The 15,898-nt window shown below is 37.8% G+C and overlaps 2 protein-coding genes across 7 annotated transcripts in view; one reads left to right on the forward strand and one right to left on the reverse strand.

Moving 5' to 3' along the window:
- The window catches only part of LOC111591354 (uncharacterized), a 24,415-nt gene extending 23,076 nt beyond the window's left edge, over positions 1–1,339 (forward strand). For all 6 annotated transcript variants that reach the window (XR_004857771.1, XR_004857777.1, XR_004857776.1 and 3 more), the window contains one exon: positions 962–1,339. The gene's annotated coding sequence lies outside the window, so the exon portion shown is untranslated. The remainder of the gene's footprint in view (positions 1–961) is intronic.
- Positions 1–14,212, reverse strand: part of LOC103653464 (MADS-box transcription factor 27) — a 15,831-nt gene extending 1,619 nt beyond the window's left edge. Inside the window, exons 1-2 of the mRNA XM_020552569.3 lie at positions 13,968–14,212; positions 2,800–2,878 (exon numbers count right to left, since the gene is read on the reverse strand). Of these exons, the coding sequence (XP_020408158.1) occupies positions 2,800–2,877 (78 nt within the window). The 5' untranslated portion in view covers position 2,878; positions 13,968–14,212. The remainder of the gene's footprint in view (positions 1–2,799; positions 2,879–13,967) is intronic.
- Between the last annotated feature and the right edge of the window lie 1,686 nt (positions 14,213–15,898).

A 15,898-nucleotide genomic window follows, 5' to 3' on the forward strand; every position in this document is an offset into this window, starting at 1 on the left:
ACTGGACAACCATATGATCTCTACTTTAGCATAGGGACTACAACTACAACGAAAAGAACAAAACCTTTCGCTTCAAAGGAAGCTGGTAAAGTTACTTTGAGTTTGTTAAACCGCAAATATATGTAACTTCTGGAAACCTGAGTAGGGTCCTGCTAGCTTGGGTCTTTTTTTTTGCCATGCAACTCTCAAAAGTAGTATAGAGGCCATGCTGGAGATGTTCTAACACAAATAAGTTCTGAGTTTGTTACTGTATTCTCATCTTCGTTTACTTATCAAAATATGTTTACTCGCAAGATAACTTGATCTAAACTTTCATTCTTTCTTTAAACATGTTTATGTACCATTTTTATGTAAGTTTTGTTCACTTTTGTATTCTTTTCCTACATATGTAGCCATGAAAAAGTAATGTTACCATCTAGCATACAAAATTTTCCCCGTTTTCTGTGCTTTTTTCTGTGAAATCTGTAAAATCCTTATATAATTCCTATGAAATTCCTGCATTCCATAGGGGCCTCAAAATGTTATATGTAGAATAGGAATTGGTACACCTACTATTTGTGTTGTACATCTTAAGTAACTGTTGTTAGCATAGTCGAGAATAGTTGGTCTAAAATACATTTAGTCCATGTTTGTTTGGGCTTCCCAGAGACTTTGGACCTTTTAAAATCCAAAGAACTCCGACAAACAAAAAAAATCAGAGGCTCACTATACTAAGAGACGTTTAGATTTTGAAAAGTCTAAAAGCTAATAGTGGGAAAAGGCCCAAGCAAACAAGGCACCAGATATATCATTCTAAGTTATAAATATTTTGCATCTATAAAAAATAATTTTCTTGGTGGTTTTGTAAAGTCACATCATCTTGTACTATTGTGAAAAAAATATGAAAAGTTTACATTGGTTGGTGCTTGTGGGTTACCGTTTGTTTCACTTAAATCTGACTCGCTTAGAACCACCTTCGAAGGTTTGGCTACTGACGAGGGCGAGGAGGATCATGATTTGGATGTCTCGTTGGTGAAAAATCGGAGCTGTCTCGAGGCTTGGCAACAAATGCGCATCGCGGTCTTCCTCCTATTTGTAGTCGTCGTCGAGTTTCCTTTGATCTTGTGATGCCCGTCTTAGAGAGTTGGAGTTGCTCGTCTGTTGTGTTGAGCTCGGCAACGATGACTCAGCATGAGTATTGTGTGTGGGGTTGCTGTTATCTGAGTTGGCACCCTGTGTAGGTTTTAGAACTGGTTTTCCTTAAAACTGGATCAATTTCTTTATTCTTAATTAAGAGATTGTCATTACGTTTTTTTAAAAAAGAACCACCTTCCCGTCCACGTTGTGGTTGAGATGATCAGAACCTGGAGCCAACAATGTGTGTCCAACACAAGTTCTTGAGGATGGAAGGTAATTAGTACATGAAATGTTTGTTTCGATCAGTTTTGTGATTTCTATATTTGAGGTCAACATAGTCTGAATATAGCAGCAGGTGATGCTTCATATAGCGGCTACGTTATATAGCGTTGGAGTCATTTGCCGTTATTACAAATTACGATGATGTGCATGGCCCCTGTTGCTTAAATCCCTAGATGAGAATCTAAAGGTAGGACATGCATGATGCCAGTCAAATTCCATGCGTCTTTGGCTTGGTCTATGGCTTTATGCTCACACTATAAATGGTGATAGGTCACCATACACACCTATAACTCTTATATAGATAATTAATTTACAGTCCCTAAAAGCAGACAGACCACAAATGGTAGCTAAACTACAGTAAAAGTAGTCACTAACTATTTTCCTTACTCGGATTCAGTAATACATCTTACCACGCCAAATATATAGTGATATTGAACATTGAACTTGTTAACACCTTAAACTCTCAATTCCAAGTACATTTTTGCGCTTGCTCATTACGCATATGAAAGTTTTCAAATGTATCATTTGCAGGTATTGTCTAAGTGAAAGTTTATGCCGAAAGAAAATAGACGAAAAGAATAGCATTCAAGCCATTGACTCACTTTCTTTTACGCTGATTTGTACTGCAGTTTATATATGAAATTAAGATCGACTGTTTCAAGGGAAAAAAACGTCGGAAAGAAAAGACCACCCTCCCAATTTTTTGAATAATTAGACATAGATTCCCCTAAATAAAGGAGCATATATAATAATAAGAAACATTAAGATGAATAGAAATCTAATCTTATTTTCTTATTAGTGTTTAATAATATCTTTTTTTAGTAGGTTATTTCAGAGTATTGTTTTTATTTATTGAATATTGCATTTTTGCAATTCATTGATATTGCAATTTGAATATTGCAATAATTTATATTGAAAAGATGATAGCCAATTTATTGGCTAATTCGAATTAGTAAAAAACAATACTCTGAAATAACCTACTCAAAAAAAGGATATCATTAAACACTAATAAGAAAATAATATTAGATTTCTATTCATCTTAATGTTTCTTATTATTATATATGCCCCTTTGTTTAGGGGATTCTATGTCTAATTATTCAAAAAATTGGATTGATTGATACGAGTTGAGACCGAAATAGAAGATTTTTTAAATCAAGCCGAAAATTGAGAAAATAACTAAGAAGTGCTACTCAGAAATCTTAACCATTACGCTAGTGGTCTTTTCGTTGTTTCAAGAAAAAAGGTAAGAGAAAATGGCCAAAAATCTTTCCATGCAAAAAAAAACTCTATAAGTATCATCACTGCCTAATGGTGTATCACCGTATATATTGGAAGATAAGTCTATAATGCAACTTCATATATAGTAGTAGAGAATACAAACTAGCTAGGCGCATATCATACCTTGGCCTCAGCACTTGCGCTCATAGTCTGACGGTGTTCCTCTCTTGCCTCGCTGTATCTTTCAATCACACATTTCATGCTGGTTGATAAAAACAAGTTTTAGTGTTAGAAGTAGCCACATCAATCACTTGTGCTGCAATAATATAGAAACAACAACGATATATCTATATGTGTAATGTGTGACCACATGATTGGGAAAATAATATCTGGGAGCCTTCTGTGCGTAGGACATAACAAAATGACATTTTAGTGCAGTGGAAGTAATACCTGTCTAAACTTTATCAATGTAGGCCAAGAGAATAATAAAATACAAGACATGAATGTTTTTTAGATAGTGTAATTAAACATTCGGCTTCATTCTCTTAAAAGAGGAATTGAACCGAACTTATTACAAAGTTTGTCAAGTCAGGAATGCTATGTTTCTTTCCTATCATTTCAACCTTTTTTTAATCATTCCCATAAAAGAGGAATTGAACCAAACTTATTACAAAGTTTATCAAGTCATGAGCCTGCCGTGCAGTTAAGTTCTTACATGATATTTATAATCATGCAACAGAGAGCAAAAAGGCAGTGCATATAACCTTTTATGACTTGGTAAGAACGTCTCGAAGAATTCTGAGAACCTATTCTCAATCTTGAGTATTTTAACAATATTAAAAAAATGAATAAAATGCAGTAGTGGCCATCGAACTTGGCACATTGTGTTACTTGGGTCTCCGAACTCAGAAAACCAGAAAAATGGGTCCTATAAATTGATGGCCCATAAAAAACCATGTCTGCTCAAACTGGATATTGATGTGTCGTGCCATGTTGGAGTCACTTGGGTCCCTCGAACTTGACATGATGTATCACTTAGGTCCCCGAACTTGGATGTTGTGTCACTTGGATCCCCGAACTTTCATTAGTGCGTTCCAACGTGGCATGTCACGTCGACATCCGGTTTGAGCAAAACCCGGTTTCGAACGCTTTTGACAAAGTTACAGGACCCATTTTACTGGTTTTTGAGTTCAATGACCCAAGTGACACAACGTGTCAAGTTCGAGGACCGCTACTGCATTTTACCCTCAAAAACTACTCTCTAACAATTTCTTTGAGCATCTCACCTCTCAATCTTTCCACAATTGATAAAAAATAGAGTAAAATGTATTAGCGGTCTATGAACTTGGCATGTTGTGTCACTTAGGTCCCTGAACTCTCAAAATTAGGAAAATAGATCTTCGAACTTGGCTGGCCATCCAAAATAGAATTATTCAAACAGGATGCCCATGTGGTGTGCCACGTTGGAGTCACTTAGGTCCCCAAACTTGATATGTTGTGTTAGTTGGGTCCTCAAACTTTAATTAGTGTGCTCCAGTGTGGCACGACATGTCGACATCCAGTTTGAGCAAACCCAGTTTTGGACGGTTTTGCATAGACAAACAAAGGTATAGATCCGTTTTACTGGTTTTCTGAGTTTGATGACCCAATTGACACAATGTGTCAAGTTAGAGGACCACTATTGTGATTTACTCTTAAAAACTGCTCTCTAACAATTTCTTAGAGCATCTCAACTCTCAATCTTTCCACACTTGATAAAATTAGAGTAAAAATACATCAGCGGTCCTCGAACTTGGCACGTTGTGTCACTTAGGTCTCCAAACATTAAAACCACGAAAATGGGTTTTCGAGCCTGGTCGGCCATCCAAAAGTAGATTTGTTTAAACCAGATTCTAAAGTGGCGTGCCACATTCGAGTTACTTAGGTCCTCAAACTTGGTATGATGTGTCACTTGGGTCCCCAAACTTGGTACTCTGTGTCACATAGGTTCCTGAACTTTCATTAGTGCACTGCAGCATGGCACGCCACACCGGCATCCAGTTTTAGCAAACCTAGGTTTGGATGGCTGACAAAGTTCAAGGATCTGTTTTGCTAGTTTTGAGAGTTTTAGGACCCAACTGACACATCATGCCAAGTTTGAAGACTAATGGTTTATTTTACTCTAAAAATTAACACATGCCTAGACACATATGCACACGTACCCATGGAGGAGGTAAAAGAGACATGGGTATGAATAAGGAGGGCATTAAGAAGAACATGGTTTCCAATACTAATGTGCAATAGAGAAGAATGTACAAAAATTCTTAGTATGATTTAAAAATTGTTCAAAATTTTTGATGTGAAATTATCTTCTACTCCCTCCATACCCAAATATAATTCATTTTAGACTAAACATACATTCATTAATGGACCTATGAATGTAGTTTGTATGTATGTCTACATTCATTACCATTTATTCAAATGTGGACAAAAAAAGTGGACTAGAAGGAACTATTTTTTGGATGGAGGGAGTATATTTTGGGAGTCAGATTTTGAAAACTGGTGGAGAAACTAAACAAATATGGTCTGGACCATATGCGGATGGTCCGGGCTTTGAGGTCGGACGGTCTGGACCTTATGCAGATAGTCCGACACCTACCGTGGACAATCTGTTGATGACCAGAGACACCAGCGACCCCGGACCTTTAGACCATGATGTCTAGAGATAGGTACATGGAAGCAAAATACATCCAAAGCATATGGTCGGTTCATTAGTGTTGACTCTACTTTTGATCAACTTCTTTCTAAATACGTCAACAAGAAGGTCGCTCCGAGAGATCGGCCAACAAAGTGACCTCATTCACCAACATTAGAAAGACAAGCAAAAGAAACACGACCAACTCAAACATCCCAAAAGGTAGTCCAACAGGTTCCACCACCGACGCCATGGATAGCACCACCTATTTATCAACCACACCCATATCCACCACATGTGTATACACCACTCATATTTCCACCTACATATCCATCCACCTGCATACCCATCCATGTGGGGAGACTACACCATACTCACAGTATCCTTATGATACTTATAAACTACCATATCACTCGAATTTGGGGGCACCACAAACTTCAGTATTTGATAGGCTAGCTCCATCAATGCAGGACCAATTGAAAATCCATAATTCGGTCCTCAAACACATCAAGATGCATGTCGCAATTTTTAGCCACAAATGTTGACAGATCTGGAAGGGGCATAAGGGGAGAACCCCCACCTTTGTAGTACCCGAGTCAGAGTCACCGGCTCCAACAAGTTCTAAAAAACTAGATAGAACTATAGTTGGCAGCATCATTAAGGTAGGAACAATAGACGTCGTGATCAATAAATAAGAAAATGAAGGACTAATTATCATTGGAACATCGACCAAGACACAATTATATAGGGTTGTCACGACGAGCAGCCTAAAAAAGACACCCAATTCGAAGCATTACATGCATACATGGTGCCTTTCGGGTTTGACACATTCTCAACAACGCAAACTTTAGCGCTTGAGAGCAAAATAAAAGAGGGAAAAAGAGATTGAGCAAGTGTTCAATGAAAACACATCCTATTTATCCTAAAAACAATGAAAAATTAAGGCCGCTAGCACTAGTGAACAAGCGGCCACAACGAAAGAAAGTAGGTCATCGGACCATCCAGAAGCATTGTGAATAGTTCGACACCTGGTGCTGGACTGTCCGATAGTTCCAAGGACACTACCATAGCTTTGTATGAGGATCCTGGGGATATGGCGGCCACCATGGACTACTCTGATGCCCCTAAGGAAAATGTCTCAGAAGAGGAGGTACCCGAGGAAGAGATGGTGGACTATGAGGCATCCCCTGAACCCCTAGGTATGGAAATTAATGTTATGGAAAATCAACTAAACATAAACGAAACATAATGTATACAACCAAAAAAGTAACAAAAAAGCCCTTCCGGACGGTCCGAGCCTCATGGTCGGACGGTCTGAAGTCACAAAGAGAGCATCCCAAGAGGATGTTGACCGACCGGATGATCCGATGACCTACCTCGGATGGTCCTGTGACCTTTCAAACTGTTCGGGTCTCATGGCTAGACGGTCCAAAGTCACGCAGAGAGCATCCTAAGAGTATGCTGCCGGACTTGACGGTCTGGTGACCTACCTTAGATGATCCGTGAACTTTTAGATAGTCCGGTCCCCATGAACAGATGGTCTAAAGTCACGCAGAGAACCTCTTTCCTTTCTGATTTATATATGATAGAGGAGTTTAGAGACTTGGATAAATTAGGACAGTGGTTTACTTCAGTCGATCCTATAGAGAAGGTTGATATAGGTGATGGTAGCACAACAAGGCCGACTATTACAAACAAAAACCTAAAATCAGATTCTAGGGAAATGTCCAGATTATTACACGATTATGCTGATTGTTCTGCTTGGAGCTATACCGAAATGCCAGGTCTAAGTCGAGAGTTAGTTGAACATCGATTACCAATTAAGCTTGTATTTCGGCCATTCAAGCAAAGAACAAGACCGTTTCATCCAAATTTATGCCCAAGCATTAAGAATGAAATTAACAGACTTCTAGAAGCTGGTTTTATCAGGCCCTATAGGTATGTTGACTGGGTATCGTGCTAGTGGAAAAGGACTCTAGCGAACTTAGGGTATATATTGACTTCTAAAATTTAAATAGAGCAACTTCTAATGATGAATACCCTATGCCTGTAGCTGACATCTTAATTAATAACACATCTAATAATAGAGTCATTAGCATTCTTGATGGTAATGCTGGATATAATCAAATCTTTGTGGCCAAAGAAGATGGTCCTAAAACAACATTTGTGGGTCTAGGCTTTATTGGTTTATTTGAGTGGCTTGTCATGACTTTTGGGCTAAAGAATGCGGGTACCTTATCAAAGGGCTATGAATTTGATTTTTCATAAGCTGTTAGTAAACATCGTGGAGGTCTACATTGATGATATAGTAGTCAAACAAGTTAGGTTTGATTCTCAATTAGCCGATTTATGATGAGAATTTGAGAAGATGTGCCGGTATGGTTTAAAGATGAATCCACACATATGCGCTTTTGTGGTGTTGGCTAGAAAGTTCTTGAGATTCATAATCCATGAGCATGGCATAGAAGTATACCCCGACCAAATTAGAGCTATTCAGTACGTAGGAGCTCCTACGTGTAAGCTTGGGATGCAGAAATTTCTCGTCAAAGCAAATTATTCATAGAGGTTTATTTCTAACATTGCTGGGAAGGTTGATGCTTTTACTCCTATTCTTTGGCTTAAGAACAATGCCGATTTTACTTGGGGTAGAAGAGCAGCATGCTTTTGACATAATTTAGGAATGCTTGTCTTCAGCTCTGGTGCTTAAGGCACCTATTAATATAGCAGTCGAAGATAAGGTCATTGGAGCTGTTTTGACTAAGGAGACCGAAGGGAGGGAGCGCATCATAGCATATCTGAGTCGTCGGTTGGTGGATGCTAAAACAAGGTATACTTTTATTGAGAAATTATGTTTATGCTTGTTTTATGCTTGCACCAAGCTTAGATATTATCTACTATCTAGCTCTTCTACCATTGCTTGTCAGACTGATGTGATTAAATGCTTGATGGAAAACCCAATTATGAGGGGTAGAATTAGTAAATGGGCTTATACACTTATAGAGTATGACTTGGTCTATGAGTCTTTAAAATCTATGAAAGGTCAGGTTTTAGCTGATTTTATTGTGGAACATCGGATTGATGATTTTTGTGAGCTGGACATGTTCTATATTACCGTCAACCCCTGGACACATTATTTTGATGGATCGTCTTGTAGAGAAGGACAAGGTATTGGCATAGTACTTGTTTTGCCAAGAGGGGCCATCGTACCTTTGATTTCTCTAGAAGATTGAAGTTTCAGTGCACTAATAACCAAACCAAATATGAGGTGTTGGTATTCGGTTTGGAACTCTTAAAATCTATGGGGGTAAGACATGTGAAATCTTTTGGTGATTCCCAGTTAGTAGTCCAATAGGTTTAGGGAGAATATCAATGTTTCGATGATAGTTTAAATAATTATCTTGAAAAATATAGGGACATAATATGTTCATTTGTTGAATTTGACATTTGTCATATATTTATAACTAAAGATTTTAGAGCTAATAGCATGGCACAAGAGTCTTCGAGGTATCAGATGAACAAAGGAAAGTTTCATATTAGAAAATCCAATTGTCAGGGCTGTGAGTATGCCAAGGCTACAATGTCGGACTATCTGTAGCACAGGTGCCGGATTGTCCGGGCGAGGCTATTGGACCGTCTGTTGGCGACATAAATAATGTGGTGATGGTTTTACCTAAGTTGGCTAATAGTGTGGTCGATACACTTGATTGGAGAATACCCATGATTACTTATTTACGTGATCATAGTGTTAGAACAGATAGAAGTATTCAGTGGATAAATTTTAAGTATGTTCTCATTGGTGATGAGCTTTATCGTAGAACTTCTAGTGATGTTATGCTTAAGTGTTTGGGCCTTGATGATGCTATATTATCCATGGCCGAAATGCATGAAGGCGTTTGTGGTACTCATCAATCGGCCCCATAAATGAAGTGGCTTCTAAGAAGGGTTGGGTTTTATTGGCCTAAGCCGATTGTTTTAAGTAATACAAAGGATGTCAAGTGTGTCAAAAGTTCAGTAATTTACAAATGGTTCCTACCATCGAACTACATCATACCATCAAACCTTGTCCCTTTAGGGGATGGCGGTTGGACTTTGTTGGAGAGATTCATCAATCATCATCAATGGGACATTGATTTATATTAATCAATACAGATTATTAGACTAAAGTCGTTGCCTTGAGAAATATAACACACAATGAGGTAATTGAGTTTGTGACTGAGCATATTATTGAAGATTCGACATTCCTCAAATAGATCAGGGAACTTATTTTATGTCCAAAGAGGTATGCGAGTTTGCTGAAATATGTAGGATCAAGTTACTTAATTCATCTCCATATTATGCTTAGGCCAATGGTCAGGCCGAGTCAAGCAATAGGACACTAATTAGCCTTATCAAAAAGAAAATATTTGATCATCCTATACATTGGCACAAGCTTCTGTCTAAATATTTGTAGACTCATAGAATATCTAAGCATTATGATACTAAGGTTTCTCCTTTTGAGCTAGTATATGGACATGAAGCTATTTTGCCTATGGAGATAAACCTAAATGCCATCAGGTTTGCTAGGCAAAATGATTTGACTATCAGTGACTATCATGATTTGATGATGGATAATATTAACGAGGTGACTAACAAGAGGTTGATGACTTTGAAGGAGATTGAAAAGGACAAGCTTATAGTCGTCAGCCCTTAATAAGAAAGTAAAGGCTAAATCATTCTAGATTGAAATTTTGGTGTGGAAGACAATCCTACCATTGAAGACTAAGGATCGCAAGATTGGCAAGTGGTCTCTAAGTTGGGAAGGGCCTTATAAGGTTGTACCTATAATTTCTGATAATGCATACATGTTGGAAACATTGCTAGGAGACAAGTTACCTAAAGCATTGAATGAGCGTTTCCTAAAACAGTACTATCCTAGTGTATGGCAGGAGGAAAAAAAGCCAATGTTCTCACATCAGGTTACATTCCAGAAAACATATGTTGAGCAACAAATCTGGCACCTAGACGACCAAATGGTTTGACCTTGTGGTGCGGACGGTTTGGCATGACAACCAGACGATCCACGATAGATTAATTTAGGTTGGAGTCTTTATCCCTTGCGTGGTTATCTTAACAACTCACGTGAAACTATTGGGATTCACCTAGGAATGGGTCTAGACTTCCCCTTATATATATGAAGAGGTATGATCGATTGAATGATCCAACAATCGAACCCAAACATCAATTTATCTTATGCAGTAGCCTTAAGAGTAGTTTTAGCTTTAGTTGTAGTTCCTCAATCTCCAATCTTCGCCTCTCTTTGACTCTACATCGTCTAGGTGAGCTTTGGGTGGCCTACCGATGCCAAAGTAGTCCTAGGATCTTCCCTCCCCAATGGGGTCCCTCCCGAGAGGCAAGATCTTAGTTTTATCGGAGCCCTCTGTGCCATCACGGATGGTCCACCATCTACACGCGGATGTCCGCACACCTACAGAGGAGTGCATCTCTCTGCGTAGTCACGGACGGTCTGGCTATCCATCGTGGACGGTCCGTGCTCCCATAGAGAGAACCCCAAGGTCCTGCACACCGCGCATAGACCTTAGGGTTCGTTTGGTGTTTGGCCCAAAAATACGCCAACACCATCTATTATTGCATCTATTTTTGCACAAATTTTTTTTAAGGAAGGTCCTAGATTTTGAAGGATAGACATGATCTTCTTTCTTTTAAGTTAGTAACAAGCATCCACTCCTTTAAATTTATTGTTTGTTCCACTGTTTTTTTATAGCTACATTGCTTGATTCTCACAATATTAATTTCTCTATTTTAGAGACCACTTGATTCGGTCTTGAGAAAAGCATATAAAATATTTTTGGTGTACGGTCTCGCCATTTTTTTGCATATATAGAATAAAAATAGATGTATGGTCTCACATCTTTGAACATATAATTTTTTATGGGCATCAACACCTTCATCGTGGCTACCAAAACTTATGCTACACAATATAATCTATTGGATTAAGGGTATGTGTGTTATTCGTGGGAGATTAAAAATAATCTAACACCCCGTTTGGATGCTTGGAATTAAATTCCAATCCAATAGATGTAATTTAGACATATGTCAATTAAGCTAATATAGTTTTCTATAGAATATATTTGTATACTACTGTTAGCCATATGAAGAGATATTTATGTGCTACATTTTTATTATAAAAAAGTGAGCCGAAGAGCGTGTTATAAGTTGCAGAGTAGAAACATATACTAGTAATACATAAAATCAATTTCCACTCGCTCGTCCCCATGAATTTCCACTAGCTCTCCCTCCCTCTGGTAGTCTGGTGGAACTTTGGATGAGCTTCTTGCAGGAAGCTGCCCAATCCGGCCAGGTTGCTACCTAGCTAGCTTGAGTTGAGATGCCGCCTGTCCTGTGCTTCCCCAAGAAAGTATTCTAGTAGGACCAGCTGGAAAGACGCATATATACAAGTACAAAGCGCCCTTTCCTCGTTTTTGCTTTCTCTCTAGCTACATTGTCCTAATTACAGTAACTAATTGCGGATTAGTACTACATCATTGATAATAAACAAATCTGCACGGCTTACCACTTCTGTCGTGTCAGCGCCTGACACGTGCACGTTGCAGATTCTTAATCCAGCTGTCCTCAGTACTCCATCAGCTAAATGCAGCGGCTAGCTTCTTTCTTTTTTCGCTCCATCGTGTTGTTCTTTCTGGGTAACGATTTAAAGCCGCACTTGCACGCCAGACCAAGGATAATAATTAGGCCGTAGGTTTTTTCTAAGGCTTCGTCTCTAGCTCCTGTGGAGACTGGATTGGAGGAGCCTTATCAAATAGTTTAGTTGAATAATGGACCATTTTTTACAATGAAAAAAAGAATCCAGGGGCATTTAAAAACGGTGTTGGCATTTAAAAATTTGTGAATATAGAAGTGTTGTAATATTGACAAGTTTCTGGTATCAAGGAGATGCTGCAAACATATTTGGTGGAACAAGATTCAAAGCATAATAAAAAAGAAACAAGAAGACTGGTTTAAGCCAGTTTCCTTTTGTGTTGGCTGAGCTGCCTTCGTAGGGACTAAGATGTCGTTTAGTTCATAAAATGTAACGTAAATGGCAACGGTAATGATTTACACTTGATTACCAGTGGTACCAAGTTTGAATAGAACGATATAAGTTTCTAGTGTGGTATCTAATTAATTATGGTTAAACTTAAACAAACATGGTTTAACGTTATCGGTTACTGTTCACGTTACAAATATGTGAACCAAACAGCACCTGAGAAAATCAGGTAAGCCATTTTTCTGGCTTATCCGAACCAGTTTTTAAATCGATTTTAGATAGAGTATTTATCTCCTTATTGTCCTATTTTAGATAGAGTATTTATCTCAATTAAGAAGTCCAACTTTCGATTAAAAAAATACACAAAATCTCCTTATTGTCCTATTTATCTCTATCTTTGTATTCGTCACATCTCCCAACAAGATGTGATGGTGTTCTAGGTGATCTTGTGGATCCTAGGACAACGACTTCTACATGCTCCTCTCATGGGTTTTCCTGATAGGTGTTCGAGAGTCTACTAAGAGAAGAATGGGTTCAATATTTACCTAACGGGGTCCTCAAACGGTGTCGACACGCTGCATTCTTGCTACGATCAAGGTCATTGCGACCTCAAGCGTGCTAGCCTTTGCTGTTGTGCGACCTAATTTAATGTCAACACACTTTTGTGACTACATCGAGAATAGGAAGAAGAGCAAGATCCAATCGACTAGTAGCCTATCGAACATTGATAAGGCTAAGAATGTGAGCGATCACACCAATCCCTTCAATCAAGGAAACATCAAGAACTTGACATAAGTTGATGAGCTTTCAAAGGATCTTCATTAGTAAATTGAGGCCAAGCAAGCCGCAAATCTACAATTGTTCCTCATGAGTTGCATCAAGGATTGGTGGGGCAATATTACTCAATATTGTGAATGCATCTTCGGGATCCAAATGCATCTACATCAGCTATAGCATAGGAAAATTTTGGCAATGAGGTAGGCGATTCTTACCCTACTCATGCTAATTATGCTAAGATGGCATAGGATTAGAGGACCATATCTAAAAACAATTTCATGATTGTTATTAATATTCTTATGGCACACATAAATAAAATAGAGGGTAAGACAACCGATTATGTTGATGAATCGACTCTTAAACAACCTCAATATGGCATGCCTTACCATTTTTATGATATTCAAGGTTTGTACACTATGGCTAATAACGTTAAATTTGCCTCTTTGGCAATTAAAATTGATATGACCAATTTAGGCCGTGTTAGCGCATCTATGTCAATGGTCACTTTTACTTCCAAATTAGCTTGAATCGATCAAGGAACATTAATAAATTTGATTTTTGGAGGGGTATAATATATTTCTTGCCAACACTATAGGAAAAGGTGTTTTTTTGTCGATCGGAAACCGAAAAAATATATCCGACCCAACAAAATCAAGGGGTATAATATAAGTGTTTTGGATTGTTAAATAAATAGATATATTCTAGATTAAATTTCGAATATAAATCATAAAAAATAATAAAGAAACTAGCAGGTTGTTCCCTAACATGCTAGTAAGTTGTACATAGAACAATCTATAACAACATATAAAATAAAGTATGAAATTAGATCAGGTGATGCGTACTGATTTGACATACTGATTGACAGCGTGGAAGCGAGAGGGTCGACGACGTCGACAGTAGCTATGGAGAAGAGCGCGAGCAGTCACGTGTAGACGCTTCCCAAAAACCTTATTCACCTTCTCTCGGTGCAGGATTTTGAAGGCGATGGGTTCTGAAGACCTACTCTTCCAATCGCAGATGCACGTCAGCGCTCGGGATGAAGAGGACTACCACGGCGGTGCAGTAATAAGCATAGGCAAAACCAAACTTGTGTTGGGGATGGTTTCTGGTGATGGTTGTCTAGCGTCTTATATAGGACCGCATCCACGGATCGATAAGCTCACGATCCGATTTAATCGTGATCTAATGAGGACGTAGATCCTTATCTGGTAGCGACCGATTGAATGAGCGCTCTAGACTTAATAGCCAAGTTACCAAAAATAAAAACAACAAAAGGAAGCTACGCCCCTCGCAAGACAAGAGACTGGATTTTGGCGGACTATTTGCTTGCACGTGTGTGACACTCCGTGTAACACTCCAAAATCCTATTCTGAATAAATTAGAAAAACTCATTTATTTTATTGTACTTCTAAAATGTGGCTGTGTTTGAATATTTTTCTTTAATAATTATTATTGTAAAACATCTTACATGAATTATTCCTACTGAGTTTCATTTGCTTAAATGGGTAAATTAATTAATAAAAATGCTTTGCATTCATATTGAGTTTTTGTTTGTTACAATTTATGCTTGAAATAGAAAATTTGACATAGCTCTAAATTAGACTTGAATTTTAAATTTAAAATAGAAAATAGAAATTAGAAATATAAGCTAATATAATGTATCGATGTATGTTTAGTTGGTTTATTTGTACACAACGTTCTTTAGGAAAGTCGATACAAATTAAGATATCACAATAAGATATTTCAAAAAATATTCCTTTCAACTTGTGTGTAATACCAAAAAAATTAATTAAAAATTTAAATAAAAATATATTCTAAGATTTATTTAAATTAGAGGTCTAATATGATTAGTACAAATTAACAATAGTATTATTGGAATAAAGGAGACAAGTTAGAGTTTCTAACAGATAAGATAGAATTCTAATAGATAAGTACCAGATTAGATCCGTCACATAACCACCATCTCCAAGCTTATATAAATACATGTCACCATAACACCTTAAGGCATCAACCATAGACTCATCTCCTATATAGCCTCGCAGTAGCGCCGCCACCATCCAAGCCACAACAGTCTATCGTCAGATAAGCTTGCAGCCATAAGCCGTTATGACCATCTCATCAAAGTTTGACTCCCGCCCAAACTCTGGCGACAACTCCGGCGAGAAATTTTCTCTCCGTCCATTCATCTTTTGGGGCAACCCAGAACAACGTCGTGACCAGCTCGACGAGAGCTTCGTTACTGCGCTTCTGGTTCGTCGATCGGATCTCCGGTTCATCGTCAAAAACCGAGATGACCAACAACAACGCGAGGTTGAAGGGTTTGATTGGAAGATAAGTTAGTGGTAGGTTAGATGTTTTTCCTGCAAAATAGGGTTGACACTTCCCGCCTAATAGATAACCACCATCATAAGCTCTTTTACATGCAAAACTGTCATGCAACACGAATTTAACAGTAGGTACAATCATGATAAGTTTGCATCAGTTAGGTCATGTATTTATAAGAAAACATTTCACATCTTTAACAAACCGATCTAACCAATCAGATCCTGTCATGTCACCTATTTCTGTATAGCCCACTAAATTATTAAAGATACGATATCTTCTGGGTCAAATAATTTGTTTTAATTTGTTTAATTGTGTTAGGCTCATATTAATTTTGCGTAAGTAGTAATAACATTATTTTAATACCACATATTTTAATTAATTAATGTTAATTAGTTAGGAAATCTAGTTAATCTAATTTATAGTTGTAACCTACACTTATTATAAATAATTGTTAAAGTGAT

The sequence above is a fragment of the Zea mays genome, chromosome 4 (assembly GCF_902167145.1).
Source record: "Zea mays cultivar B73 chromosome 4, Zm-B73-REFERENCE-NAM-5.0, whole genome shotgun sequence".
NCBI classification, from domain to species: Eukaryota; Viridiplantae; Streptophyta; class Magnoliopsida; order Poales; family Poaceae; genus Zea; species Zea mays.